General features: G+C 44.7%; 2 protein-coding genes across 5 annotated transcripts in view; both read left to right on the top strand.

Moving 5' to 3' along the window:
• The first annotated feature begins 1,558 nt into the window (after positions 1–1,558).
• Positions 1,559–15,182, top strand: LOC123765977 (venom serine protease 34). Its single transcript, XM_045754840.2, has 11 exons — positions 1,559–1,727; positions 6,115–6,202; positions 6,803–7,076; positions 8,083–8,195; positions 8,414–8,532; positions 8,676–8,824; positions 10,377–10,536; positions 11,821–12,090; positions 12,354–12,510; positions 14,278–14,401; positions 14,949–15,182. Exons 1-11 carry the CDS (start codon positions 1,588–1,590, stop codon positions 15,005–15,007), a joined length of 1,653 nt encoding a protein of 550 aa, XP_045610796.2. The 5' UTR covers positions 1,559–1,587; the 3' UTR covers positions 15,008–15,182.
• Positions 15,183–19,735: 4,553 nt separating this feature from the next.
• The window catches only part of LOC123765712 (uncharacterized), a 33,622-nt gene continuing 29,494 nt past the window's right edge, over positions 19,736–23,863 (top strand). For all 4 annotated transcript variants that reach the window (XM_045754406.2, XM_045754408.2, XM_069337180.1 and 1 more), the window contains exons 1-2: positions 19,736–19,891; positions 23,056–23,363. In XM_045754406.2, coding sequence (XP_045610362.1) covers positions 23,142–23,363 — 222 coding nt within the window. In that variant the 5' untranslated portion in view covers positions 19,736–19,891; positions 23,056–23,141. The remainder of the gene's footprint in view (positions 19,892–23,055; positions 23,364–23,863) is intronic.

Below are 23,863 nucleotides of genomic sequence, written 5' to 3' on the forward strand. Positions count from 1 at the left end.
ATAAGCCCTTACGACTACATAGCCCTTGGAGTAAGTCCAAGTGCTTGTGAAAGCTAGTAAGTCCAGCAAGGTCCTTCTTGAGATGGACTTCAACAGTGCACAAGGGGCCATTTAACTGAGCACAATGATGGTCCTGCCCGTTCTCTTGATGCGTCCACAAACGGACAAAATATGGGGTACTATGACTTACGAACCAAGCCACCAACCTATACATGGGAAAACGTAGTTATTAGTAAGCCGTTACTTGTCATAGTGACCTTTATTTTGTATGTTGGGGACCATACCGTACAGAATTCGACGTATTAGTTGAGAGGAGGAGTACGGACTTCCTCCGGTCACTGCTCAAGCTATACTGAAACATACTGATAACCTCTGCTCTCTAAATGCATACAGTGTCGTCTCCGTGGTGTAGTGGTAAGACACTCGCCTGGCGTTCCGCGAGCGCTATGTCATGGGTTCGTATCCTGGCCGGGGAGGAGTTACTGGGCGCAATTCCTTAACTGTAGCCTCTGTTTAACGCAACAGTAAAATGTGTACTTGGATGAAAAAACGATTCTTCGCGGCAGGGGATCGTATTCCAGGGACCATAGGATTAAGGACTTGCCCGAAACGCTACGCGTACTAGTGGCTGTACAAGAATGTAACAACTCTTGTATATATCTCAAAAAAAAACAAAAAAAAAATGTAACCTTAATCCGGTATGTTCATACAGGCTATCACCTCTGCCTAGTATATTCATACAAGCTAATATTTGCACCCTACCGGGCTGGACGGTAGAGCGACGGTCTTGCTTCATGCAGGTCGGCGTTCAACCCCCGACTGTCCACAAGTGGTTGGGCACCATTCCTTCTCTCCTCCGTCCCATCCCAAATCCCTATCCTGACCCCTTTCAAGTGCTATATAGTCGTATTGGCTTGGCGATTTCTCCTAATAATTCCCTTCCCCCTTCCCCCCCTCTCCCCCAACATCCTCCCCCTCCCTTCTCTCTCACCCCCACTGCCCTCTCTCTCTCTCTCTCTTTCTCTCTCTCTCTCTCTCTCTCTCTCTCTCTCTCTCTCTCTAATATATTTAGAGATTTAAACATTTAAAAAATGCTAAAAAAAATACGGAAAACAAATCTGAATTTCAGACTTCATGAGAAAACAAGACATGAAATAAGCTCATGTGGGCATGTAATTGGTCTTACTGGCGAACTCAGCACCTTTATCAACCTATAAGATACAAGAGGTACAGTGACACAGGTGGGTGGTATAATGACACAAGTGGGGTGATACAATGACACAGGTCGGGTACTGTAATACAGGTGGGATGATACAATGATGCAGATAGGTGAAACAATGTGTCACAAGTTAGTGGATACCACAATAAACAATGGGACTGGCTAATGGTGGGTGAAAGTATTGTGAATACGTGGGAGGGGTATGTGAGAGTGAATGGGAGAGCAGGATAGAGGGAGAGGGTCTGTGGGGAGGGATGGTTGTAGAGAGAGCGGCTGGCATAGAGAAAGGACTGCAGGAAACCATAATTGCTAACCAGTCTACAACAAGGTGTCGGCCAGTTCGCGCGCGCGCGTGTGTGTGTGTATGTATGTGTGTGGTCACAGAGTTGGTCAGCAGGGGAGGACTCTGGGAACCAGTACAGGTCGTTTCAGGGGTACAGGAGGTCGACCCTGTGATCGGACGGGTCCAGAAGCCAGCTGGTCTGCCTGGTCAAGAAACCCTTCAACAGTGAGTTACCTCAGCTGTTGTTGGTGGTTTCCACAACCTAGGTTCGTGGAGTGTTTAGTGTCACTGTTGGGTGTTTAGTGTCACTGTTGGGTGTTTAGTGACACTGTTGGGTGTTTAGTGTCACTGTTGGGTGTTTAGTGTCACTGTTGGGTGTTTAGTGACACTGTTGGGTGTTTAGTGTCACTGTTGGGTGTTTAGTGTCACTGTTGGGTGTTTAGTGACACTGTTGGGTGTTTAGTGACACTGTTGGGTGTTTAGTGTCACTGTTGGGTGTTTAGTGACACTGTTGGGTGTTTAGTGACACTGTTGGGTGTTTAGTGTCACTGTTGGGTGTTTAGTGTCACTGTTGGGTGTTTAGTGACACTGTTGGGTGTTTAGTGTCACTGTTGGGTGTTTAGTGTCACTGTTGGGTGTTTAGTGTCACTGTTGGGTGTTTAGTGTCACTGTTGGGTGTTTAGTGTCACTGTTGGGTGTTTAGTGACACTGTTGGGTGTTTAGTGTCACTGTTGGGTGTTTAGTGTCACTGTTGGGTGTTTAGTGTCACTGTTGGGTGTTTAGTGTCACTGTTGGGTGTTTAGTGTCACTGTTGGGTGTTTAGTGTCACTGTTGGGTGTTTAGTGTCACTGTTGGGTGTTTAGTGTCACTGTTGGGTGTTTAGTGTCACTGTTGGGTGTTTAGTGACACTGTTGGGTGTTTAGTGTCACTGTTGGGTGTTTAGTGTCACTGTTGGGTGTTTAGTGTCACTGTTGGGTGTTTAGTGTCACTGTTGGGTGTTTAGTGTCACTGTTGGGTGTTTAGTGTCACTGTTGGGTGTTTAGTGTCACTGTTGGGTGTTTAGTGTCACTGTTGGGTGTTTAGTGTCACTGTTGGGTGTTTAGTGTCACTGTTGGGTGTTTAGTGTCACTGTTGGGTGTTTAGTGACACTGTTGGGTGTTTAGTGACACTGTTGGGTGTTTAGTGTCACTGTTGGGTGTTTAGTGTCACTGTTGTGTGTGCGTGAGCGACTTCTAACAAACTTACCCTGAACATTTGTATTTATTTATTTAATTTATTTATATATATACAAGAACATTGGGTATATGAAAGCACTTATATATTTATACATTGGGTTTATGTCGTGTCCAAATTAGTCGTGTTGACCAGAGTACATAGCATTGATGCTTTTACATTCTTGCAAGCCCACATATTCTAAATACTAACTATGCTAACCCACATATTATTAATGACTGTGAATGCTGAGCTAAGTGATGTGGTGGAGGCTGACTCCATACACAGTTTTAAATGTAGATATGATGGAGTTCGAGAAGCTCAGGAATCTGTACACCATTTGATTGAGCAGTTGAGAAGCGGGACCGAAGAGCCAGAGCTCAACCCCCGCAAGCACAACTAGATGAGTACTAACATAGCGTTTCGGGGCAGTAATCGATATCAAACATCGATAAAATTTTGTCCATATACTTTGATAACAAAACCAACACACGAATTAACCTAAGAATTAACAATATCGAAATTATGAGAAAAGTTGACGTGAAGTTCCTTGGTGTTCGCAGAGACAACAAGCTGAATTTCCATTACCATACACAAAATATTAGAGAAAAACAAAGGAAAATTAGTACGGAACTGTGAGAGTGGGGGGGGAGGAGGGAGGGGGGGTGTTACGTGTACGTTGGGCGGTGTGTGTATAAATGACCGGAAGCCGAACAACATATGATAGTCGAACAACAGTTGTTTCACTTCCTGTGGTGGTTAAGTGGGTGCTGGGAGTGGCGGGTAGTGGTGGTGGTGGTGGGCGGAGTCTGCACCTGCGCTGACAACATCACCACCACCACCACACGCGGTGTTGTTTACACATTTTTATTGGTGGCTGAGCAGGGTACGGGAGGAGGAGGGGTTAGTGATACCCATGCACTGCCGTCACTCTCCAGCACCGTCACACTCTCCACCACCGTCACACTCTCCAGCACCGTCACACTCTCCACCACCGTCACACTCTCCACCACCGTCACACTCTCCACCACCGTCACACTCTCCAGCACCGTCACACTCTCCACCACCGTCACACTCTCCACCACCGTCACACTCTCCAGCACCGTCACACTCTCCACCACCGTCACACTCTCCACCACCGTCACACTCTCCACCACCGTCACACTCTCCAGCACCGTCACACTCTCCACCACCGTCACACTCTCCACCACCGTCACACTCTCCACCACCGCCACACTCTCCACCACCGTCACACTCTCCACCACCGTCACACTCTCCAGCACCGTCACACTCTCCACCACCGTCACACTCTCCACCACCGTCACACTCTCCACCACCGTCACACTCTCCACCACCGTCACACTCTCCACCACCGTCACACTCTCCACCACCGTCACACTCCACACTGCACAAAATGCTATCACTCACTGAATTAAAAACCTATATAGACATTAGAATGAATTTAGAATCTCAATCGGTAAATTGCAACGTTTTATAAAAAATAATGCACATTAACTTGCTTATATTACTTATTGTCTTGTGGAAGGAAACAACTGAACTGAGCTGTCGACGCATTTAACATAGCTTTAGGGTGATTTCTAAATTAACAAATGAAGCCCGTACATTAAATGGAGTTCCATTTGACTTGAAAAGTTGGGTAGTGTTGATTTCAGAGATTCCTGCTGTGAGTGACCAAGATGACGAAGATAAGGGATGCTAGATGAATTTCCCGGCAGTCGTGAGGGATCATGACTCCTTGAGCCAATTGGTAGTCTAGATGTGAGGTAGCGTGGCATGGGAGTGATGGAAGACCCAACATTTTCCCCAATGAACTCGATGAAGCCAGAGTCAAAAAGCGTCCTGGCATTCTGCCAGGAAGCAGCTCTGTCGGAGAGATTTGTTTATAAACAGGGTTCACCAAACCACACACTAGAAAGTAAAGGGGCAACGACGTTTCGGTCCGTCCTGGACCATTCTCAAGTCGATTGTAATTCTCACAATCGACTTGAGAATGGTCCAGGACGGACTGAAACGTCGTCGTCCCTCCACTTTCTAGTGTGTGGTTTGGTCAACATATTTCAGCCACGTTATTGTGACTCCTCGTCTGCATAAACAGGGTTCGTTCACGTGGGGGTCAATATTGTAGAGGGGGATGATGGCCATTGACAGGACTTGATGGTACTTGACAGGACTGGATGCTAGCATCAGTGGAGGCTACGTCTGGCTCTGGAATTTATGGAGATGTGAAGGAAGTATTGATGATTGTCGGCGCTGAGGTGACAGGGAGGGAACTCGCCAAAGGCAAGTTGTGAGTCAGTAATGCTTGTCAGGAACATGGAGGATAAACTTATCATAGTCTGATGGCTCAAGAGAATTTTGTATCTGGAATTACTGTATAGTTTGAGGGGCCAGATATTTCAGTAGTATTTATAAGCCTTTGTATATATTCTGCATGCATATTCCTGAAGGAGGCAGTGAATATTGGTAATGGTGTGGCTGTCATGAGGACGGTTCGAGAGCCTACACATTCTCGTCCCTTGTACAGGTGCATTTCTTAATTATTATGTGTAAGTAAAACCCACTGATTGGGTTCAGCCCACTGGCCTCTGTTCACTAGAAGTATTATTAAATATGCTTATTCATTTATTAGTATCTTTTATTTATCAATGATTTTGCCATGTAGACTAGTTATTGTTATATTCATAACAATACACCCAAAGAAGATAAATCACATAAAACATTTAAATTATTGAGAAAATATGATGTGTTTGGGTAAGGTTTCTTAAAGGAGCAGCGGACAGCAAGATGGTGTCAAACGTCCGTGTTAAGTATGTAAAATGGTCAGCAGGCAGGCCTGGAGGGTCTCCGGGCCTGCCTGCGGACCAGAGGCAGACAGTAAGTTTAAACAAACAGAAACACTAAAACCTGATCGACTGAGTTAAGGGGAGACCTGTGAATACTTGTACCGGAGAGGTGCCCAGAGTGAGCGGTGGCTCAGATGTTATCAGACGAGGAGTCGCCTTACGTTTCGTACCTTTTGCCTTGCTCTTCTTCCTCTAAGATTTTCTTCTCCTCACTTCTCTCTTGCCTATTTATTGCCTTTAACTCCTTCCCTCATCACAATCGACTTGAGAATGGTCCAGGACGGACCGAAATGTCGGCGTCCCTTCACTTTCTAGTGTGTGGTTTGGTCATCAGATATTATCATTACGCGGCCGACCAGGTGGATGAGAAACAATGGTCGAGGTACGGTACCCCCGTCCTCTCAACTATTATATCATCAGACGTATAAGTATGGCTGCATTATCAGGGTTAAATATAATAGCGACCCATAAGTGTACCAAGTGATCACAGAGTATATATGTGGACCAAGTAACAAGTCTATGTCACCCCTCGCCAGGTGCACAGGCGTGACCCAGGTGACCAGGACGCTGCTAGTCAACATGCTCCTCTTCCCCGACCTCCTCCTCGTCTTCACTCTTCTCCAGGTACCTGAGTATGCTTGGGCAACACGCGTTCCTTTAAGCATATTTGGTTAAATATGGCCGCATTACTGGCGTTGTTGATCTTGTAGTATAAGCTTTCGGTTCTAACTATTTTCTTACTTTCGGGATTAAGAAGAGCAATCGAGTTGTCGAAATTCATGGTAAAGGAACTCTAATGATAATTGAAGGGTATATTTTCTACAATGTTTCGTGTCACTCTGGACCATCTTCAAGTAAGGGATGAATATACAAGTTGCATGTTGATCTTACATACACATGTGAGAGAGAAATTGTGTGGGATATAAGGTGAAGTAATCACACATAGGTAAAGAAATATGGGCATAATGGGAATGAATGCCCATCAAACACTGGGTAAAGCAGTGGGCGGTGAGAACTCGACAGAGATGTCTTTACCCGCTGCTGTTTAGCGAGGTCTGGGTCTGAGCGTAGGCAAGGTATCGAAGTCGTTACTCTGTATATTTTAAGATGGGTCTTTTTTGTTCTCTGTTTTATGAGTATAGCTTCCAGTATTTGCAGTCTTCTCTGGTCAGTGGTGGAGGCCAGGATTGTTGTATTTTCTCCATAAGCAAGTTCACTATTCAGTTCCAGAGAACATTCAGCATCGTGTGGGACGGCTCACTCAGACAGGCGCTAAGCAACACTACCACGTCCTCTGCGCTTACCAATAGCCAGGGTTCGGTACCCTTGGGTACCAAGCTACCGAACAAGCAGGGTATGGTACCCTGGGGTACCACGCTACCCAACCAACAAGGTTCAGTACCCTGGGGATCCAAGCTACCCATCAGTCAGGGTAATGTACCCTGGGGTACCAAGCTACCCAACAACAAGGATATATTATCACCAAATACCAACCAAGGTAAGGTACCATATCCACTAAGTCATGCATTTCGTATGTACATATTGCATTGTGTATTATTGACTATTTTAAACCTCCTTTACACAGTATATTTCTTATTCACTAATTATTCATAATTTCACCCCTGATTATCTTTCATATTTATTGTTCAATTATAATGCCGTATTACCGGTATTTATTATAAGGATAAATAGAACCTTAGGATATGTTATTCATTTTTCAGATTTATTTAAGTTATCTTACATCTCTTGGTGTTAAATTTGACTTCAAATGTTTCAACAAACACATACATTAATCCCAAGGTCCTCCAATATTGCCTAGGTGTCATCACTTTCGTATTTTTAATAAAATCATCAAAATAATATATTACTATTTATTTTATATTAATAAGCAAATTCTAGGTCCTACAGTATGTTATTATTAAAAGCACCTAGTAATAAATTTCATAATGGTAATACTCACATATTCATAAGTAAATATACTCACATATATTTATACTCACATGAATATGGGATCAGTTGAAATGAAATACCTGATTGTTAAACAATTTGACGGGTCGTATTCCGGAGATAATTTTGGATTAAGGGTCTGCCCGAAATGCTATGCGTGCTAGTGGCTTTACAAGAATGTAACAATTCTTGTATATGCTTCTTTTCGGCCGTGGTAATTGAATCCGGGGCCTATTCGCTGTGAGCCGACTACACTGACCAATGCGCCAAATTAATTGTATTTCCCTTATCTACAATAATCCTTTACCTCAGCCTTCCCCCACGTCTTCACTCTCACAACACCAGAACATGTCTTCAAAAGGTCAGCTGTAACACAAACAAGGAGCAACGGTTTCAGGCTCAACAGGCCACAGCGTAGAACACAAAACAGGAGATGCTTTATCATCCATAGGGGCGGCTTCCTGTCCTCGTCGAGGCCACTAGAAGAGTGTTAAGAGGCCCCTCAGGTAAATTCAGGTACATATAAGTAATGTGTTGTTGTGTTGTGTGTGTGGCAGAGTTGGCATGCGGATCGAGAGTGATGGTGCGGCCTGGTGTCACCTACACCTTCACCACTCCTGGCTACCCTGCTCCATACCCGCCCTTCACCTACTGCCGCTGGACCTTCAATGTAAGTCACCTCTCAGTTTTCAACCTGAAAAATTTAATCGATTTGACTGAAAATATTATTTGCATTTTCAATCAAGATGGATTAAATCCTCCTCTTAACATCTTGGATTAAATTATACAACACGGAAGCTTTCACTCGCTCCCAGCTGGGATGGATTAATATATTCAGTTATTCAGTGTGACGTGTACATTTGTCTGTGTAAACGAGTTGTGCCACAGGGCGGGAGCAGCAGCCGGCGTGTACACCTCACCTGCTCCAACTTTGACCTGGAGGCGTCCTCCACGTGCTCCGGGGCGGCCTTCCTCGCTCTCCAAGAACCCGCCAGGAACATTCAGTGGTAAGATAGTGTTTACACTCCTTGTTTACTCAGCGTAACACCGTATTTATTCTGGATACTGAGTGTTATTTTCTCACTGATATTAGACAGTAAACCTTTACATATCCAGGGGGGTTGTGACGCTAAAACAACCAATTATACAGGTTCTGTGGAAATACAGGCCCGCAGAACGTGGTCTCAGAAAGTAGTTTGATGAGCGTGCACTTCTGGAGTAGCTGGCGGAACACCAGTAGGAGAGGATTTCAGTGCACCGTCAGTCTCAGGCTCGCCTCACAGTCTGTCGGAACCTGCCGTGAGTATCACAATTACATTCACAATCCTAATGTCAAATTTTCTCCACCGATCCCCCCCAAACTATTACGTGTGACCTGTTACAGACATTAAATCTTGCATGCTAAGTTCCTTTTTCTTTTTCATCTTTGTATTAATGAAGAGAATGTTGGATTAATACGAGGGTGAAGCAGTGACTTAGCCAGCTATACCTTTTAACAATACCAGGGTATACCAATGACTTAGCCAAATATACCGTCTAACAATGCCAGGGTGTAATAATTGGTATATACCAATAACTTAGTCAGGTATACTTTGTAACAATCACCGGGGTAAACTAATGAATTAGGTATACCTTGTAACAATACTAGGGTGTAGTAGTAGTAGTGACACAGTAGTATAAAGTACGACATAGACTGGCCTTTATGGATTTTTAGGGTGTGAAATTAAAGTAGATATTCCCGTAGACTTTCCCGTAGTCTAGCCTTTACTACACCCGCCTTAGCTACGTGTGCGTTTGTACATGCCTATGTGTGCCTTAAGGATCATTTCTTCCCCTGTTTATTTAGAATCATGTCCCTGGGGACTCAGGACTAGGTTAGGTTATGTTAAAAGTTCAACCTAACCTTCCCTGCCACTGTCTTCACTACTGTCCTTCCCTGCCGCTGTCTTCACTACTATCCTTCCCTGCCACTGCCTTCACTACTATCCTTCCCTGCCACTGCCTTCACTACTGTCCTTCCCTGCCGCTGTCTTCACTACTATCCTTCCCTGCCGCTGTCTTCACTACTATCCTTCCCTGCCACTGCCTTCACTACTATCCTTCCCTGCCACTGCCTTCACTACTGTCCTTCCCTGCCACTGCCTTCACTACTATCCTTCCCTGCCACTGCCTTCACTACTGTCCTTCCCTGCCGCTGTCTTCACTACTATCCTTCCCTGCCGCTGTCTTCACTACTATCCTTCCCTGCCACTGCCTTCACTACTGTCCTTCCCTGCCGCTGTCTTCACTACTATCCTTCCCTGCCGCTGTCTTCACTACTATCCTTCCCTGCCACTGCCTTCACTACTATCCTTCCCTGCCACTGCCTTCACTACTGTCCTTCCCTGCCGCTGCCTTCACTACTGTCCTTCCCTGCCGCTGTCTTCACTACTATCCTTCCCTGCCACTGCCTTCACTACTGTCCTTCCCTGCCGCTGTCTTCACTACTATCCTTCCCTGCCACTGCCTTCACTACTATCCTTCCCTGCCGCTGTCTTCACTACTATCCTTCCCTGCCACTGCCTTCACTACTGTCCTTCCCTGCCGTTGTCTTCACTACTATCCTTCCCTGCCACTGCCTTCACTACTGTCCTTCCCTGCCACTGCCTTCACTACTGTCCTTCCCTGCCGCTGTCTTCACTACTATCCTTCCCTGCCGCTGTCTTCACTACTATCCTTCCCTGCCACTGCCTTCACTACTGTCCTTCCCTGCCACTGTCTTCACTACTATCCTTCCCTGCCGCTGTCTTCACTACTATCCTTCCCTGCCACTGCCTTCACTACTGTCCTTCCCTGCCGCTGCACCCTGCAGGATGTGGGCGTGAAGGCTACAACACCCGCGTGGTGGGAGGGGTGGAGGCGGGCCTACACCAGTTCCCCTGGGCGGCCCAGGTGCGCATCGCTACAGGCTTCTGCGGGGGAACCCTTATCAACGAGCGCTTTGTTCTCACTGCCGCCCATTGTGTCGACAGGTGAGTCCCCCCACGCTCACTTTGACAACAGGTGAGTCCCCCCACGCTCACTTTGACAACAGGTGAGTCCCCCCCCACGCTCACTTTGACAACAGGTGAGTCCCCCCACGCTCACTTTGACAACAGGTGAGTCCCCCCACGCTCACTTTGACAACAGGTGAGTCCCCCCACGCTCACTTTGACAACAGGTGAGTCCCCCCACGCTCACTTTGACAACAGGTGAGTCCCCCATGCGCACTATATCTACAGGTGAGTCTCCCCCCCTCCCCCCACGCCCACTGTATGTGCAGTAATTCATGACAGATATTTTAGTCAAATATTGATTTATTAAGCTAAACAAAATCGTCTATGTTTATACTTTAGCTTTGGAAATGGTGATGAATAGACACCACTCTGCAGGAGTCCAGTATTAGGGCTACTGTCATCGTATTTGGGGCAGTCACCACCTTAGAGAGAAGTGTCAGGGCAGCGAGGCTACTACCATGACAGTAGCGACAGTCACCACCTTAGAGAGAAGAGACATTAACCACCTCAGAGAGGAGAGTAACTGGAATACCAGCATGGCAGTAGGAAAAGTCACCACTTACAAGTATTAACATGACAATAAGAAAATAATACTTTTGTAAATATACAAAAAGGCAAGTGGAGTATTACAAGAAGTCTTATGTTCTCAGTTCTCAAACTTACCGCTATAGAAGTACGCTCTCTTTGTGGGCTCACTCTGGCTATATCATGGCGTGACGGTAATAGGTTACGAATGATCACAAATTTGTACACATGTTAACCCAATGTATATCTCTTACTGTAACCTTTCAATAATGCCATCAGATCTTGGGGAGAAGTTTTTCCACTACACTTACTTCAGATGACCAGCCCCTATGAGAGGGGTAACTAAGTCACTTGTCATCACACCCGTATGGCGGACATTATATTGCTGTATTTCTCCATTTGTGTTCACTTTTTTCTTTTTACTTCTGAGGATGCCGAGTTGTATTCAACAAGACACTTCAAGCTCATTCAAAATATAAAATGAACTTTGAAAAGTTGATTTTAAAACTTTCTTCCCATGTGAAGAACATAAGAAATATAAAAAAAAACTTTCTAGAATGATTGATCTAACCCATTCGGTCATATTCAGTAGCGTGTGCCTGTAAGATTAGGCTATTAGAACGGCAGCCTCATGTTTACTTGGTGATGACCACAATTATTTTCATAGGTCACGAATGTTGCTTACCCTTTATAAAATAATTAAAAGAGTTATGAAAAGCCTTGAGGTATGCGCAGACTGGCCCTGGCAAGCGGAGCTCTGCCGGAGGTGGTGTTGGGGGAACACGACCGGAGTCGGCCGGACGAGACACCTTACACCCTGGTGGTGACAGCCAAGCGGGTCATACCCCACGAGAACTACCGCCGCTCCAAGAGCCCCAAGGATAACGACATTGGTCTGATAGAGCTGGCCACCGATGTTGACCTGGGGGCTAGTCGCAACATCGGCCCGGCCTGTCCCCCAGATCCCAGCCTCCAGTATGACGACATCCGCGTCACTGTCATCGGGTGAGTATTGTTAACTCGTGTTCTCCTCGGGTGAGTACCTTACTCACCTGTTGTTCCCGACTGAGTACCGTTAAGTAACGCGCTACTTTACCCACCAGTAACAACATCTGGCACAGTAGGATACTGGGTATAAATACTGACCTTGAGTTAGAGTAAGTGGGACCGAAAACAAATATTTTCCAAAGTATTAAACCTAAGTATTGCACTCAGTGTATTCCGTGACAATTTTGGATGTAACCTAAGCATACTGTGTTTACCTGAAGATGGGGGTATACGAACTTCCCGGGACACCAGGCTACAGTGCTGCAGAAGGTGGAGCTGGCGACGGTGCCTCTAGCACAGTGTATGAAACAGTACCAGGCTGGAATCATCACAGACAACATGATCTGCGCCGCCGCCCCCGACAAGGACGCCTGCTTTGTGAGTCCATCACCTGCTTTGCGAGTCCATCAGCTTCTTTTTGAGTCCTTCACCAGCACTAACTTTTACAAACTTCCCCAGCTTTATGAATAGTGAGTCGTGTTTCTCAAATTCACTTTCGTTTTGACTGTGGAAAGGTTTACGACATTTATATATCTTGACTCTTACAAACCTGTTCCAACCCCTTCCTTCTAATAGCACGTGGCATTTTGACGTATACTCTACCTAGGGCCAAAAACTGTCTTACTAATCCGAATCCGAGTGGGAAACTATTATAAGTGGTACCCCAGAGCTCTGTCTCAGAACCTCTGTTATAACAACATAAGAAGATCAAACTGCTGAAAGCCTATTAGCCCATATAACCCTCCAAACACACACCGAAACTACGACGTTGGGACAACGTTCGAACAAGTTTTAACACCACCTAACCAGTTATAACAACCAATATATCAAGTTGTAACAACGTTCCAATACGTCATAAACACATTAAGCCAAGATGTAACAACTTTATTACAAGTTGTTACAAGCGGAAAATAGAGACAGTTTCGGTTTGTGTTTCCAGGGGGCAGGTCTCAATTATATAGACCCAAACATTGACACATGTCAAACTATGCTTTAAACAATCAAGCTATCTCACGTCCATTACGCACGACCATTAACACACAATTAGAAAGTTTTCTTTTAGCTTGAGAGTAAAGGAAAAATGGAATGCACTTAAGGAGTAGGTTGTGGAAGCAAACTATTCATAATTTTAAAACTAGATATGATTGGGAAATGGGATAGGAGTCATTGATGTAAGCAACCGATGGCTAGAAAGGCGGGATCAAAGAGTCAATGCTTGATTCTGCAGGCACAAATAAGTGAGTACAAATGGTTGAGTACACACCCAGGAAGCAGCCCATGACAGCTGTCTAACTCCCCGGTACCTATTTACTGCTAGGTAACAGGGGCATCGGAGTGAAAGAAACTCTGCTCATTTGTTTTCCGCCATCGCCGGGGATCAAACCCCAGTCCCCAGGATTAATAGTACTGAGTGCTGTCCACTCAGCCACCAGGCGCCCCTAAGTGAAGGCGTTGCCTTGGTTTGTTGTATTTGTCCCCTGTTATTTTTGTCACGTGCCGTTGGCTTGTAGGTATGTAAATATACAGTTGAGGGCCCTTCCGGCCTTCGTTCTGTTTCTTTACTGTTTATGTACCTTTGGTCATGTGTGTGTTTTGCTTATTGTAGTGTGTACTTGCTTGTTATCCTGTCCTTATGTTTGTATTTCCTGTTTATGTCTGGTAGGCCGGATGTCCTTTTGTGATTTGACTGGTGGTTTGTGTTTTGTTATTGATTTTATTGTATTTATGTGGCATGCTTTGGCGCGTCAATTTAACAAAAAAAATTGCAGACATATTGTTAAGGACCAGAAATCATCAAGCATTTATGCAACCACTTACGAAACATGTATATCTTGTACACTAACATGCACAAGATGTACAATAGATGTACAATAGATGTACATGTTAAGGAGACAGCGACTAACAGAAAGTTGTTGTTGAACAAATCCACAAGAGCAACGACGAGAGTTCGAACCTACGTCCGAGAGGATCCCAGACGCTGCCTTAATCGACTGAGCTACGACATGCTTAAAAAATTGCAACCGGGAAATCATCCTGATCCTCTCAGACGTAGGTTCGAACTCTCGGCATGGCCCTTGTGGATTTATTCATTTGATGCATCACGCTATTGTGATTTCTGTGCGTAAGAAAGTGTTTGTTGTTCAGGACGACAGCGGCGGAGCCCTGATGACCAAGGTGGGGGAGCACTGGCAGGTGGTGGGCGTCGTCTCCTTCGGCCCCACCAGCTGCGCCAACCCCAACGTCTCCGGCGTCTATACCAGAGTGGCCAGTGAGTGTCTACACCAAGGGGGCAAGTGTTGATTCGGGGAACAGATTAGTAGGTAGCGAAATAGAAGTTGGGGGGGATCCCTTGATTGTCACAAGCGTAGGTTAGACTTGTATAAATGTATGGGTTTGGGTGGAAATAAATAAGAGCTGCCATATACGGGCCAAGTTTCCTTAATTACTATGTGTCTTATGTTACATATATACAAGCCCAGACTAACAGACACCATCTCTGTCCACAGATACGAACCCAAAAATATATGCTGATTAGCATTGTAAATATATGGCCACGTCTGTGGTAGAAAATAATAATTAAAAGTACTGCTGTGGCCACTCAAGTACTGAGGTGGCCACACAAGTACTAAGGTGGCCACACAAGTAATAACTAAGGTGGCCACGCAAACAACTACTGAACTGACCATCCAACTAATTTCTATGCCGGTTGAGTTAGTGTAGGTCCAGACACTTCAAGCATTAAGCTAGTCAGGATTATTTCATTTACCAACAAATTATTAAACAAAACAGTATAATTGTGTCCTTGTTACCGGCAGATTACGTCCCCTGGATCCTCTCCAAGATTGGCGATGCAAGGACCTGTCCACCACCTTGACTCTTGTCCACCATCCTGGCCAATGTCCATCACCCTGGCCAATGTCCATCACCCTGGCCAATGTCCACCACCCTGGCCAATGTCCACCACCCTGGCCAATGTCCACCACCCTGGCCAATGTCCACCACCCTGGCCAATGTCCACCACCCTGGTCAATGTCCACCACCCTGGTCAATGTCCACCACCCTGGCCAATGTCCACCACCCTGGCCAATGTCCACCACCCTGGCCAATGTCCACCACCCTGGCCAATGTCCACCACCCTGGCCAATGTCCACCACCCTGGCCAATGTCCACCACCCTGGCCAATGTCCACCACCCTGGCCAATGTCCACCACCCTGGCCAATGTCCACCACCCTGGCCAATGTCCACCACCCTGGCCAATGTCCACCACCCTGGCCAATCCTTCGTATAAGGCTTTGTGTTTCAGTGTGTGACTTCTCTGACTAGATTATAATATTAGATGCAATATAATTTTGTACGTTAATGTATAATTGTTTTCCTGATCCTTTCATAGTGGTTACTTTATTCTCCGGCTGATCTAATCTTTATACAAACATAAAGCTGTCTTCCTTGTTGTACAGGGTGTTTGAAATGTTTTACGGCATTTAATGTATAATCTTTTAGGGCATTTATGTTCATTACTTTTCTGGTATAATAATTATCAATTTATGTACATTATAATTAGGGTAGTTATTGTAATTGTTAATTATATACTTTGCTTTGAATCTCTCTGAATAGTTAACTGAATAGTTCAACACAAGTCAAAGTTAGAGAAGATTCGGTGGTATGCCTCCTGACAAGTCCCAGAACTGAGAGGTATGAGCTACAAGGAAAGGCTATATATACGGGAGCTAAACCTCCCATCCCTGGAAGACAGAAGAGTAAGGAAAGACATGATAAACTCCTACGAAATTCTTAGGGGAATTGACAGGGTGGACAAACACAAACTATTTGGTAAGGGTGGAACACGGACAAAGAGACACAGGTGGAAACTTAATTCCCCAAATTCCCAAATAATTTGTTCAGTGTCAGAGTAGTTAACAGGTGGAATGCATTAGGCAGTGATGTGGTGGAGGCTGACTCCATACACAGTTTCAAATGTAGATTTGATAGAGCCCAGTAGGCTCAGGAACCTGTACACCAGTTGATTGACAGTTCAGAGGCGGGACCAAAGAGCCAAAGCTGAATAGTAATAGAAAGTCTCCCAATGAAAAAGGCTGCCTATGATCCGACAATCCTAAGGCGCATAATAGAAGAGCAAATGTATAGCATAGCAGTAGCAGGAGCCACCCACATCTTCACAGACGGATCGGTGGACACAGAAAATGAGAGTGCTGGCGCTGCTCTTTGCACGACCAGCGTTCAGGCATATTGGAGACTGGGAGGACTAGTATCATCAACCCAAACTGAGCTGTTCGCCATACAACAGGCATTCGCATATGTGATTGCACAAAACACTCAAAATGCAATCATACACACAGACTCAAAAGCTGCACTTCAAATACTAGGACAAAAACAGTGGAAAGATAATGTGGAAATAATTACCACCATTTTGTATCAAGGAGCAGTCGCTAAAGGCAAAGGCCTCAACATAACTTTAAACTGGATCCCATCCCATATTGGAATCCCATTAAATGAAAAAGCTGATGAAATTGCTAAATTGGCAACTCGTCATCCAGTGATACATAAAACAATTCAACCCAGCCTAGAGAACATAAAAAACATCATCACCAAAAAACTCACATCTCAACAAAGCCTACCTACACCAGAGAATAGCTGAAGGTTCGCCATCTGCAACATGGTATCTTCAGGCAACCAAATTAGAAAGGTTAAATATCCCAAAAGGAATCCACAGGGAAATAGCAGTTAGGCTATATAGACTACGTCTAGGTTACAGATGCAACTGGGAGATTGGTGAACCCCGACAGAGAGAGTGCATCTTCTGCCAAACTGTCACAGAAAAGCCATTACTTCACTATCTTCTGGAATGTGAAGCAACCAATGACCTTAGAAGAGCTTTAAGAGTTCCTGAATCATGCAGTGGCCACCCTGAAGCCATCAACACAGCCACTCTCCTGGTCAACAAAGGTGTCCAGCAGCTGGACACCCTCGTAAAGACTGTGAAGCAGTATCCTCCCCCGCGATAACAGCTTGATGGTTAAATGCAACCTCAGAACACTGGGAAAAAAAAAGAAAAAATTGTACCACTTACGGGCTATTCATGCCCGTGCCACCTCTTGGGTGGCTTAATCTTTATCAATCAATCAATCAGCTATGACAAGGAGAGCTGGTGCTAGACGTCAACGAGTAATTATGATGGGCAGTCGCCTTGCTAAAGTCATCGGAGCACACACCTAACCCAGCTGTATCATCCTTTTAGTTACACACCCCCAGGAAGCAGCCCGTAGCAGCTGTCTAACTCCCGGGTACCTATTTACTGCTAGGTAACAGGTGTATCAGGGTGAAAGAAACATTTTGCTCATTTGTCTCCGCCTCCACCGGGGATCGAACCCAGAATCTCAGGACTACGAATCCGAAGCGCTATCCACCCATCTGTCAGGCGCCCTGACAGCTGGGAATAAGACAAAATCATTCTTAACTAACGTACACATGGTTTTGTCTTTTCTCTGGGAAAATAGGGATGTAACAGTTGTTGAGGTGACTTGAGTAGAGACTTGGGATGTTTCGAGACATTCACAGGGAGGTGAGGTAAGGTCAAACAAACCTCACCTCTAGTAGTTTCAAAGGTTAGAATGCTATCCCTTGTTACCAGATTCAAATCCGTCCATTCAACGGAAAATTGGGGATAGACGGGTATAAAAGCTTGTTACGAGAAAGGGAGGGGCACCATTTTGTATCTTGGAGCAGGACTCAACATAACCTTAAACTGGATCCCATCCCATATTGGAATCCCATTAAATGAAAAGCTGATGAAATTGCTAAATTGGCAACTCGTCATCCAGTGATACATAAAACAATTCAACCCAGCCTAGAGAACAACCCAGCCTAGAGAACATAAAAAACATCATCACCAAAAAACTCTCACATCTCAACAAAGCCTACCTGCACCAGAGAATAGCTGCAGGTTCGCCATCTGCAACATGGTATCTTCAGGCAACCAAATTAGAAAGGTTAAATATCCCAAAAGGAATCAACAGGGAAATAGCAGTTAGGTTATATAGACTACGTCTAGGTTACAGATGCAACTGGGAGATTGGTGAACCCCGACAGAGAGAGTGCATCTTCTGCCAAACTGTCACAGAAAAGCCATTACTTCACTATCTTCTGGAATGTGAAGCAACCAATGACCTTAGAAGAGCTTTAAGAGTTCCTGAATCATGCAGTGGCCACCCTGAAGCCATCAACACAGCCACTCTCCTGGTCAACAAAGGTGTCCAGCAGCTGGACACCCTCGTAAAGACTGTGAAGCAGTATCCTCCCCCGCGATAACAGCTTGATGGTTAAATGCAACCTCAGAATACTGAGAAAAAAAATTGTACCACTTACGGGCTATTCATGCCCGTGCCACCTCTTGGGTGGCTTAATCTTCATCAATCAATCAATCAAGGGAGGGGCCCAGCCACCAGTAACACGGGAGACATCTCCCGTCACGCAGGGTGCAGTTGCACCTCCACAGATCTCCAGTATCAGCTCTTGATACTGGTAATGGCTCAAAAGGGCCACCACTTACGGGTTATTCATGCCCGTGCCACCTCTTGGGTGGCTTAATCTTTATCAATCAATCAATCAAGGGAGGGGGCATGGGAGACATCTCCCGTCACACAGGGTGCAGTTGCACCTCCAAAGATCTCCAGTATCATCTATTGATACTGGTAATGGCTCAAAAGGGCCACCACTTACGAGCTATTCATGCCCGTGCCACCTTTTGGGTGGGTTAATCTTCATCAATCAATCAAGGGAGAGGGAGGGATTACGGGCTATTCATGCCCGTGCCCGTACTTTAATTTAAGTCATAATTAGTAACAACTCACTTGGTGGTGGTATCAGTGGTGATACACCTGAGATATTTTATGGCGACGTTATTACACAAGTGTGCAGGGACGGACTCTGAGGGATATGTGGAGGGACAGGATCTGAGGGATGGGTGGATCGAGGGACGGGGTCTGAGGGATGGGTGAAGGGACAAGGTCTGAGGGACGGGATCTGAGAGATCGGTACAGGGACAGGGTCTAAGGGATAGGGCCTAAGGGATGGGTAGAGGGACAGAGTCTCAGGGATTGGGTGAGGGACAGGGTCTGAGGGACGGAGTCTGAGGGTGGAGGGACAGCTGTCTCCTCGTGGTGTAGTGGTTAGACGCTCGCCTGGCGTTTTGCGAGTGCTTTGTCCTGGAGGTCGTACCTTAGCCGGGGAGGATTTACTAGGTGCCAATCCTTAACTGTAGGCTCTCTTCAGCCAACAGTAAAATGGGCACCTGGTTGTTAGTTAAACGATTTGGGGAGGTCGTATTCTGGGGAACATATGATTAAGGCCCTGCCCGAAACGCTATGCGTGTTAGTGGCTTTACAAGATTTTAAGAACTCTTCTATATTAAAACAAAGGATGTCTGAGGGATGGATGGAGGGACAGGGTTTGAGGGACGGGGTCTGAGGGACAGGGACGGGGTCTGAGGGACAGGGACGGGGTCTGAGGGATGGGTGGAGGGACAGGGTATGAGGCATGGATGCAGGGACGGGATAGGTGGAGGAACAGGGTCTGCGGGATAGGGGCAAGGCGGGGGAGGACTCCGCCCCGGCAGTTGGGCTGGGGACGTGGCGCGCGTCTCTCTGTAAACACGCAACAAGGGACGCTGATGCATGACAGAGAACTCTCTCTCCCTTCATCTCTCGTCGAAAAGTGAAATACTACGTCGTTTATCGTCTTGTAAGTAACACTAGACGTTACAGTGCGTTAGTTTGTAAGTGTTTGCCTCATGAACTACTAGGGGTCCCCACTAACAACAACTCTTGCCACAGAAAATGTTTGGCTGGTATTCATGGGGGGATAAAACATGGCTAAACAGTCTCGTTACCATGTGTTGGAGGGTATTGAGGCCAGAGAGAATGGTGTTGGGCTCATCTCGTAGGCCTAGTATATGTTAGGACGGTAGGCCGTGGCAAAATGAAAGCTAGATTTCATTTACCACGAGACCATTACAACAATATTAGAGGGGCCGGAAAATTACGCGTAGCTGTTTTGTATGGGTGGAAATATGTCTATGGTACATTAGGTGATAAACCAGCCCCAAGGATTGTGGATATGTAGGATAAAGGTACATAGGGGGGAGGATATCATTTGGTTACAGTCAAATCAGTCGGTGTCCAGTGTATATTCAATGCCAGTTGCATATTATTATTATTGTATCAAGGTAATACAGAAGTATCCGAAACCTGCACCTAGGAAAAGTGAGGTTAAGTTAGGGGGGTTAGGAAAGATAAGGTTAGGTTAGGGGTTAGGTTAACTTTGTTTGAAGAGAAATGAGGGCATGGCAGGTTCAAACTTTTTGCAGCTTGTAGACTACATTTGTGTAATGCAGTAGCCATAGGAGTGTATCCAATGTATCCACAACAAATGGGTAAAGTTTAGGTTTATTTTCATGATTCTCAACTAATCTAGAGAAAATATTATGCGATTTCAAACATGGTTCCTTGTCCAGAACATGGGGTGTAAACTCGCATGCTATGAAGAACATGCGAGTACAGTAAACTACTGTACTGTACCATAGCTTACTATGCACTCCATTCTTTAGCAGATCGATTCTCCAGAATTCCAAGACATTCACCAACTTCGCATTTTCTGGACGACTCATCACACTTCTTTGATCAACCTAAACAATTATTACACTAGCCTTGTATAGGCTACTGCAAGATAGTCAACTTTAGGACAAAGTATTTAATACTGTACATATTTGCATAAGATGATGGGAGGCAAAACACAAGCCCCAGGTTACTGTTAAGTTTGGTATGGTCAAATTATAAAAAGGTGTTCTGAAAAGCCTTGTTTTTTAATTGTTAAACCCATGTACTATATCTATATCATTAAGTAAGGTTGGGCTGAGTTATATTAAGTGGATTTTAAAATCTGTTGGTGATTTTAAAAGTCACCAAAATGATTGTAATATATTTTGGGTACAAAGTAAACTGTATCCAGTAGGTTTTGTTATTTAGTGCTCAGCTACAGTACCTTGTATTCATGAATAATAATTTGCAACAAATTAATTTGTGATAGCTTAGAAGTACGGTGAATTTGATCTTATGAACTCGTGAATTCCATTTGAACTTTCTTCCTCTACTGTCCCTGCCTCTTCCATGTCTGCCATCGACTGGGGTTTGGCATCTAGAAAGGTAGGCGTAATAAACAAACCCCACATTGTAAAAATTGCTACCTAAAACTCGAATATGGAGGCAGAACTCCAAAACTAAAAGAAGTAAACATCCCTAACGCTGTTGCGCTGCTTGCCCGTGCGGCCCCTCCCTCGTGCCGGCGGCCGCTCCAGCAATCAATTCCTCGGCTGATGTGGACTGTGGTGGTCGTTTACTCTGGCCTCTGACTCTTTTTGCAGTTCTGTGCCTTGTGGTGTATTTCTGTGGTGCACAGGCCAGGAGTACTTGATCAGTACTGGGGCTGCATGCACTTAGGGTACCCTTACCTAGGCACGCTGTAAGTTCTGCCCTTGCGTCTTGGGGTTTCCTTCCACAGGCCATTTCAGAACCGCTTCCGTAGGGGTCTTCTGTTGCTCAGCAACTGCCCGCTCTTGAGGCCAACTGGGGTTTTTTGTAGCCACTGTTTGGTCTTGGATAGGAAGTGGTATCGTTGCTGGAGGGGCGCAAGGTATTGTGCAGCTTGTCTCCCATTATACACGGCGGCTGGTTCTGTTCCTCCTGGGGACATTGTGCTTTTGCCAAGTTTTTTCTTTTTTGTTTATTTTGCCTGGTGCGGGTCTGTCCCTTTTGTTTATCTACCTTCTGTTATATTGGTAGTCCTCTGCTAGGCCCCGTGCTTGTACATTTATCAAAGGTTCAGATTAGGCTATCAGGTACAGGCTATCAGCATTTAACAGTTACACCATTTAAGGGTTAAATATGCTCAATGGCTTTCCCAAGGCCCCATTACTATTTCTTGTGATGTTGCATCCATCTACAAAAATCATTAATCTACAAAAAATCATTAAAGATGTGAAAAAGTGAAAATGCCTCCCCACCCCAAAAAAATTCCAACATGCCAACAAAAATTCCAAAATGCCCAACAAAAAAAATTCCAAACGTCCAACTGGAGATTTGTGGAATTGAGGTTCCACTTTACTGTACGTATTTTAAAATTTATGATATTTTGAACATTATTTTCATAATTTAACAAAAGCCTTGATCTTTTAATCCAACCATTCGGAATGGTCGGTAGAGCAACAGCTTCGTTTCTTGTGGGGTCGGCGTTCAATCCCTGACTGTCCAATCCCTATCGTTCTTTCCTTCCGTCCTATTCCTGCTCCTTGTCCTTGTAACCCTTCCAAGTGCTATATAGTTGTACAGTACTGGCTTTGCACTTTCTCTTGATAAATACCTTACCTTGATCTTTTAATGCACCCTATTTCCCTATAGGATTAAGATCCTTAACAATTTACTATACGTGCTGCAACCGAAAACGATTACCCGAAATCATCTCAAGATGTCAGTTTTATATGTGGCCTTGAGGAATGTATCCATATGTAGAACTGCACTCAGTGTCAATTAGAACTATCAATTACAGTATACCCAACACCACCAGAGTTATACCATGCCATCCAAGGCATTTTTATCATATCAAATCTGTATGATCATGATTCAGTGACTTGGCCAGTGGCAAGTAACCGTGTTGTTAGATGGAGATTATTCTTATAAATTCTTCTTCTTCTTTTTAAGCTGTTGGGAAGTCATTAATATTGAATTGTTTACTGACTTTAAGCTTATTTATTCTGTCAAACATAGAACATTAAAATGTGCATGTAGTTTTGAATTAAAATACAGTATCACTAATAATTAGAAACTAATATGTACAGTATTTGCCTTTTCCAGGAAATGTGTGAATCATTCAAGAATGGGATTTTCTGTCCAACCAAGATCATGTGTGTGGAAAAACTCTGTAGAACTGAATTCATGTAATGGCTTTTACTAAAATCAGTTTGTCCACAGACAGAATGTCCAGGGATTCTGATAATAAAGAAAACAAATTACATGAAACATTGCAGTTATTACTGAAACCAGTTAGTGTTGTGTTAGAGAAAATAGAGCCATCATTAATCACGTCTTATGGCAAGGGACCCATTAATAAATATAAACCAGCAGATTGTACATCTCACGCATCTCTTCAGTTTGAGAAACAGGTTAGTATTGAATTATTTAATTTCCATTTCCTTTCCTGCAATTCAATATTTTTATACAAGTTATACTTGTATAAATACAATGTATATATATTGTATATATACAATGGTTGTACTCTTCAAGTCACTTGTGTTGTCCCGTCTTGAATACTGCTCAGTACTCACTTCCCCCTTCAGAGCAGGAGAGATTGCTGAAATAGAGGTAATACAGAGAACATATACGGCACGCATAGATGCAATAAAGCACCTAAATTATTGGGATCGTCTCAAAGCCCTCCAAATGTACTCACTAGAAAGGAGACGAGAGAGATATCAAATAATATACATCTGGAAGATACTGGAGGGCCAAGTACCAAATCTACACAGTAAAATAACAACGTACTGGAGTGAACGACATGGAAGAAAATGTAGAATAGAACCAATGAAGAGCAGAGGTGCCATAGGCACAATCAGAGAACACTGTATAAACATCAGAGGTCCGCGGTTGTTCAACGTCCTCCCAG

The sequence above is a fragment of the Procambarus clarkii genome, chromosome 37, assembly GCF_040958095.1.
Source record: "Procambarus clarkii isolate CNS0578487 chromosome 37, FALCON_Pclarkii_2.0, whole genome shotgun sequence".
Taxonomy (NCBI): domain Eukaryota; kingdom Metazoa; phylum Arthropoda; class Malacostraca; order Decapoda; family Cambaridae; genus Procambarus; species Procambarus clarkii.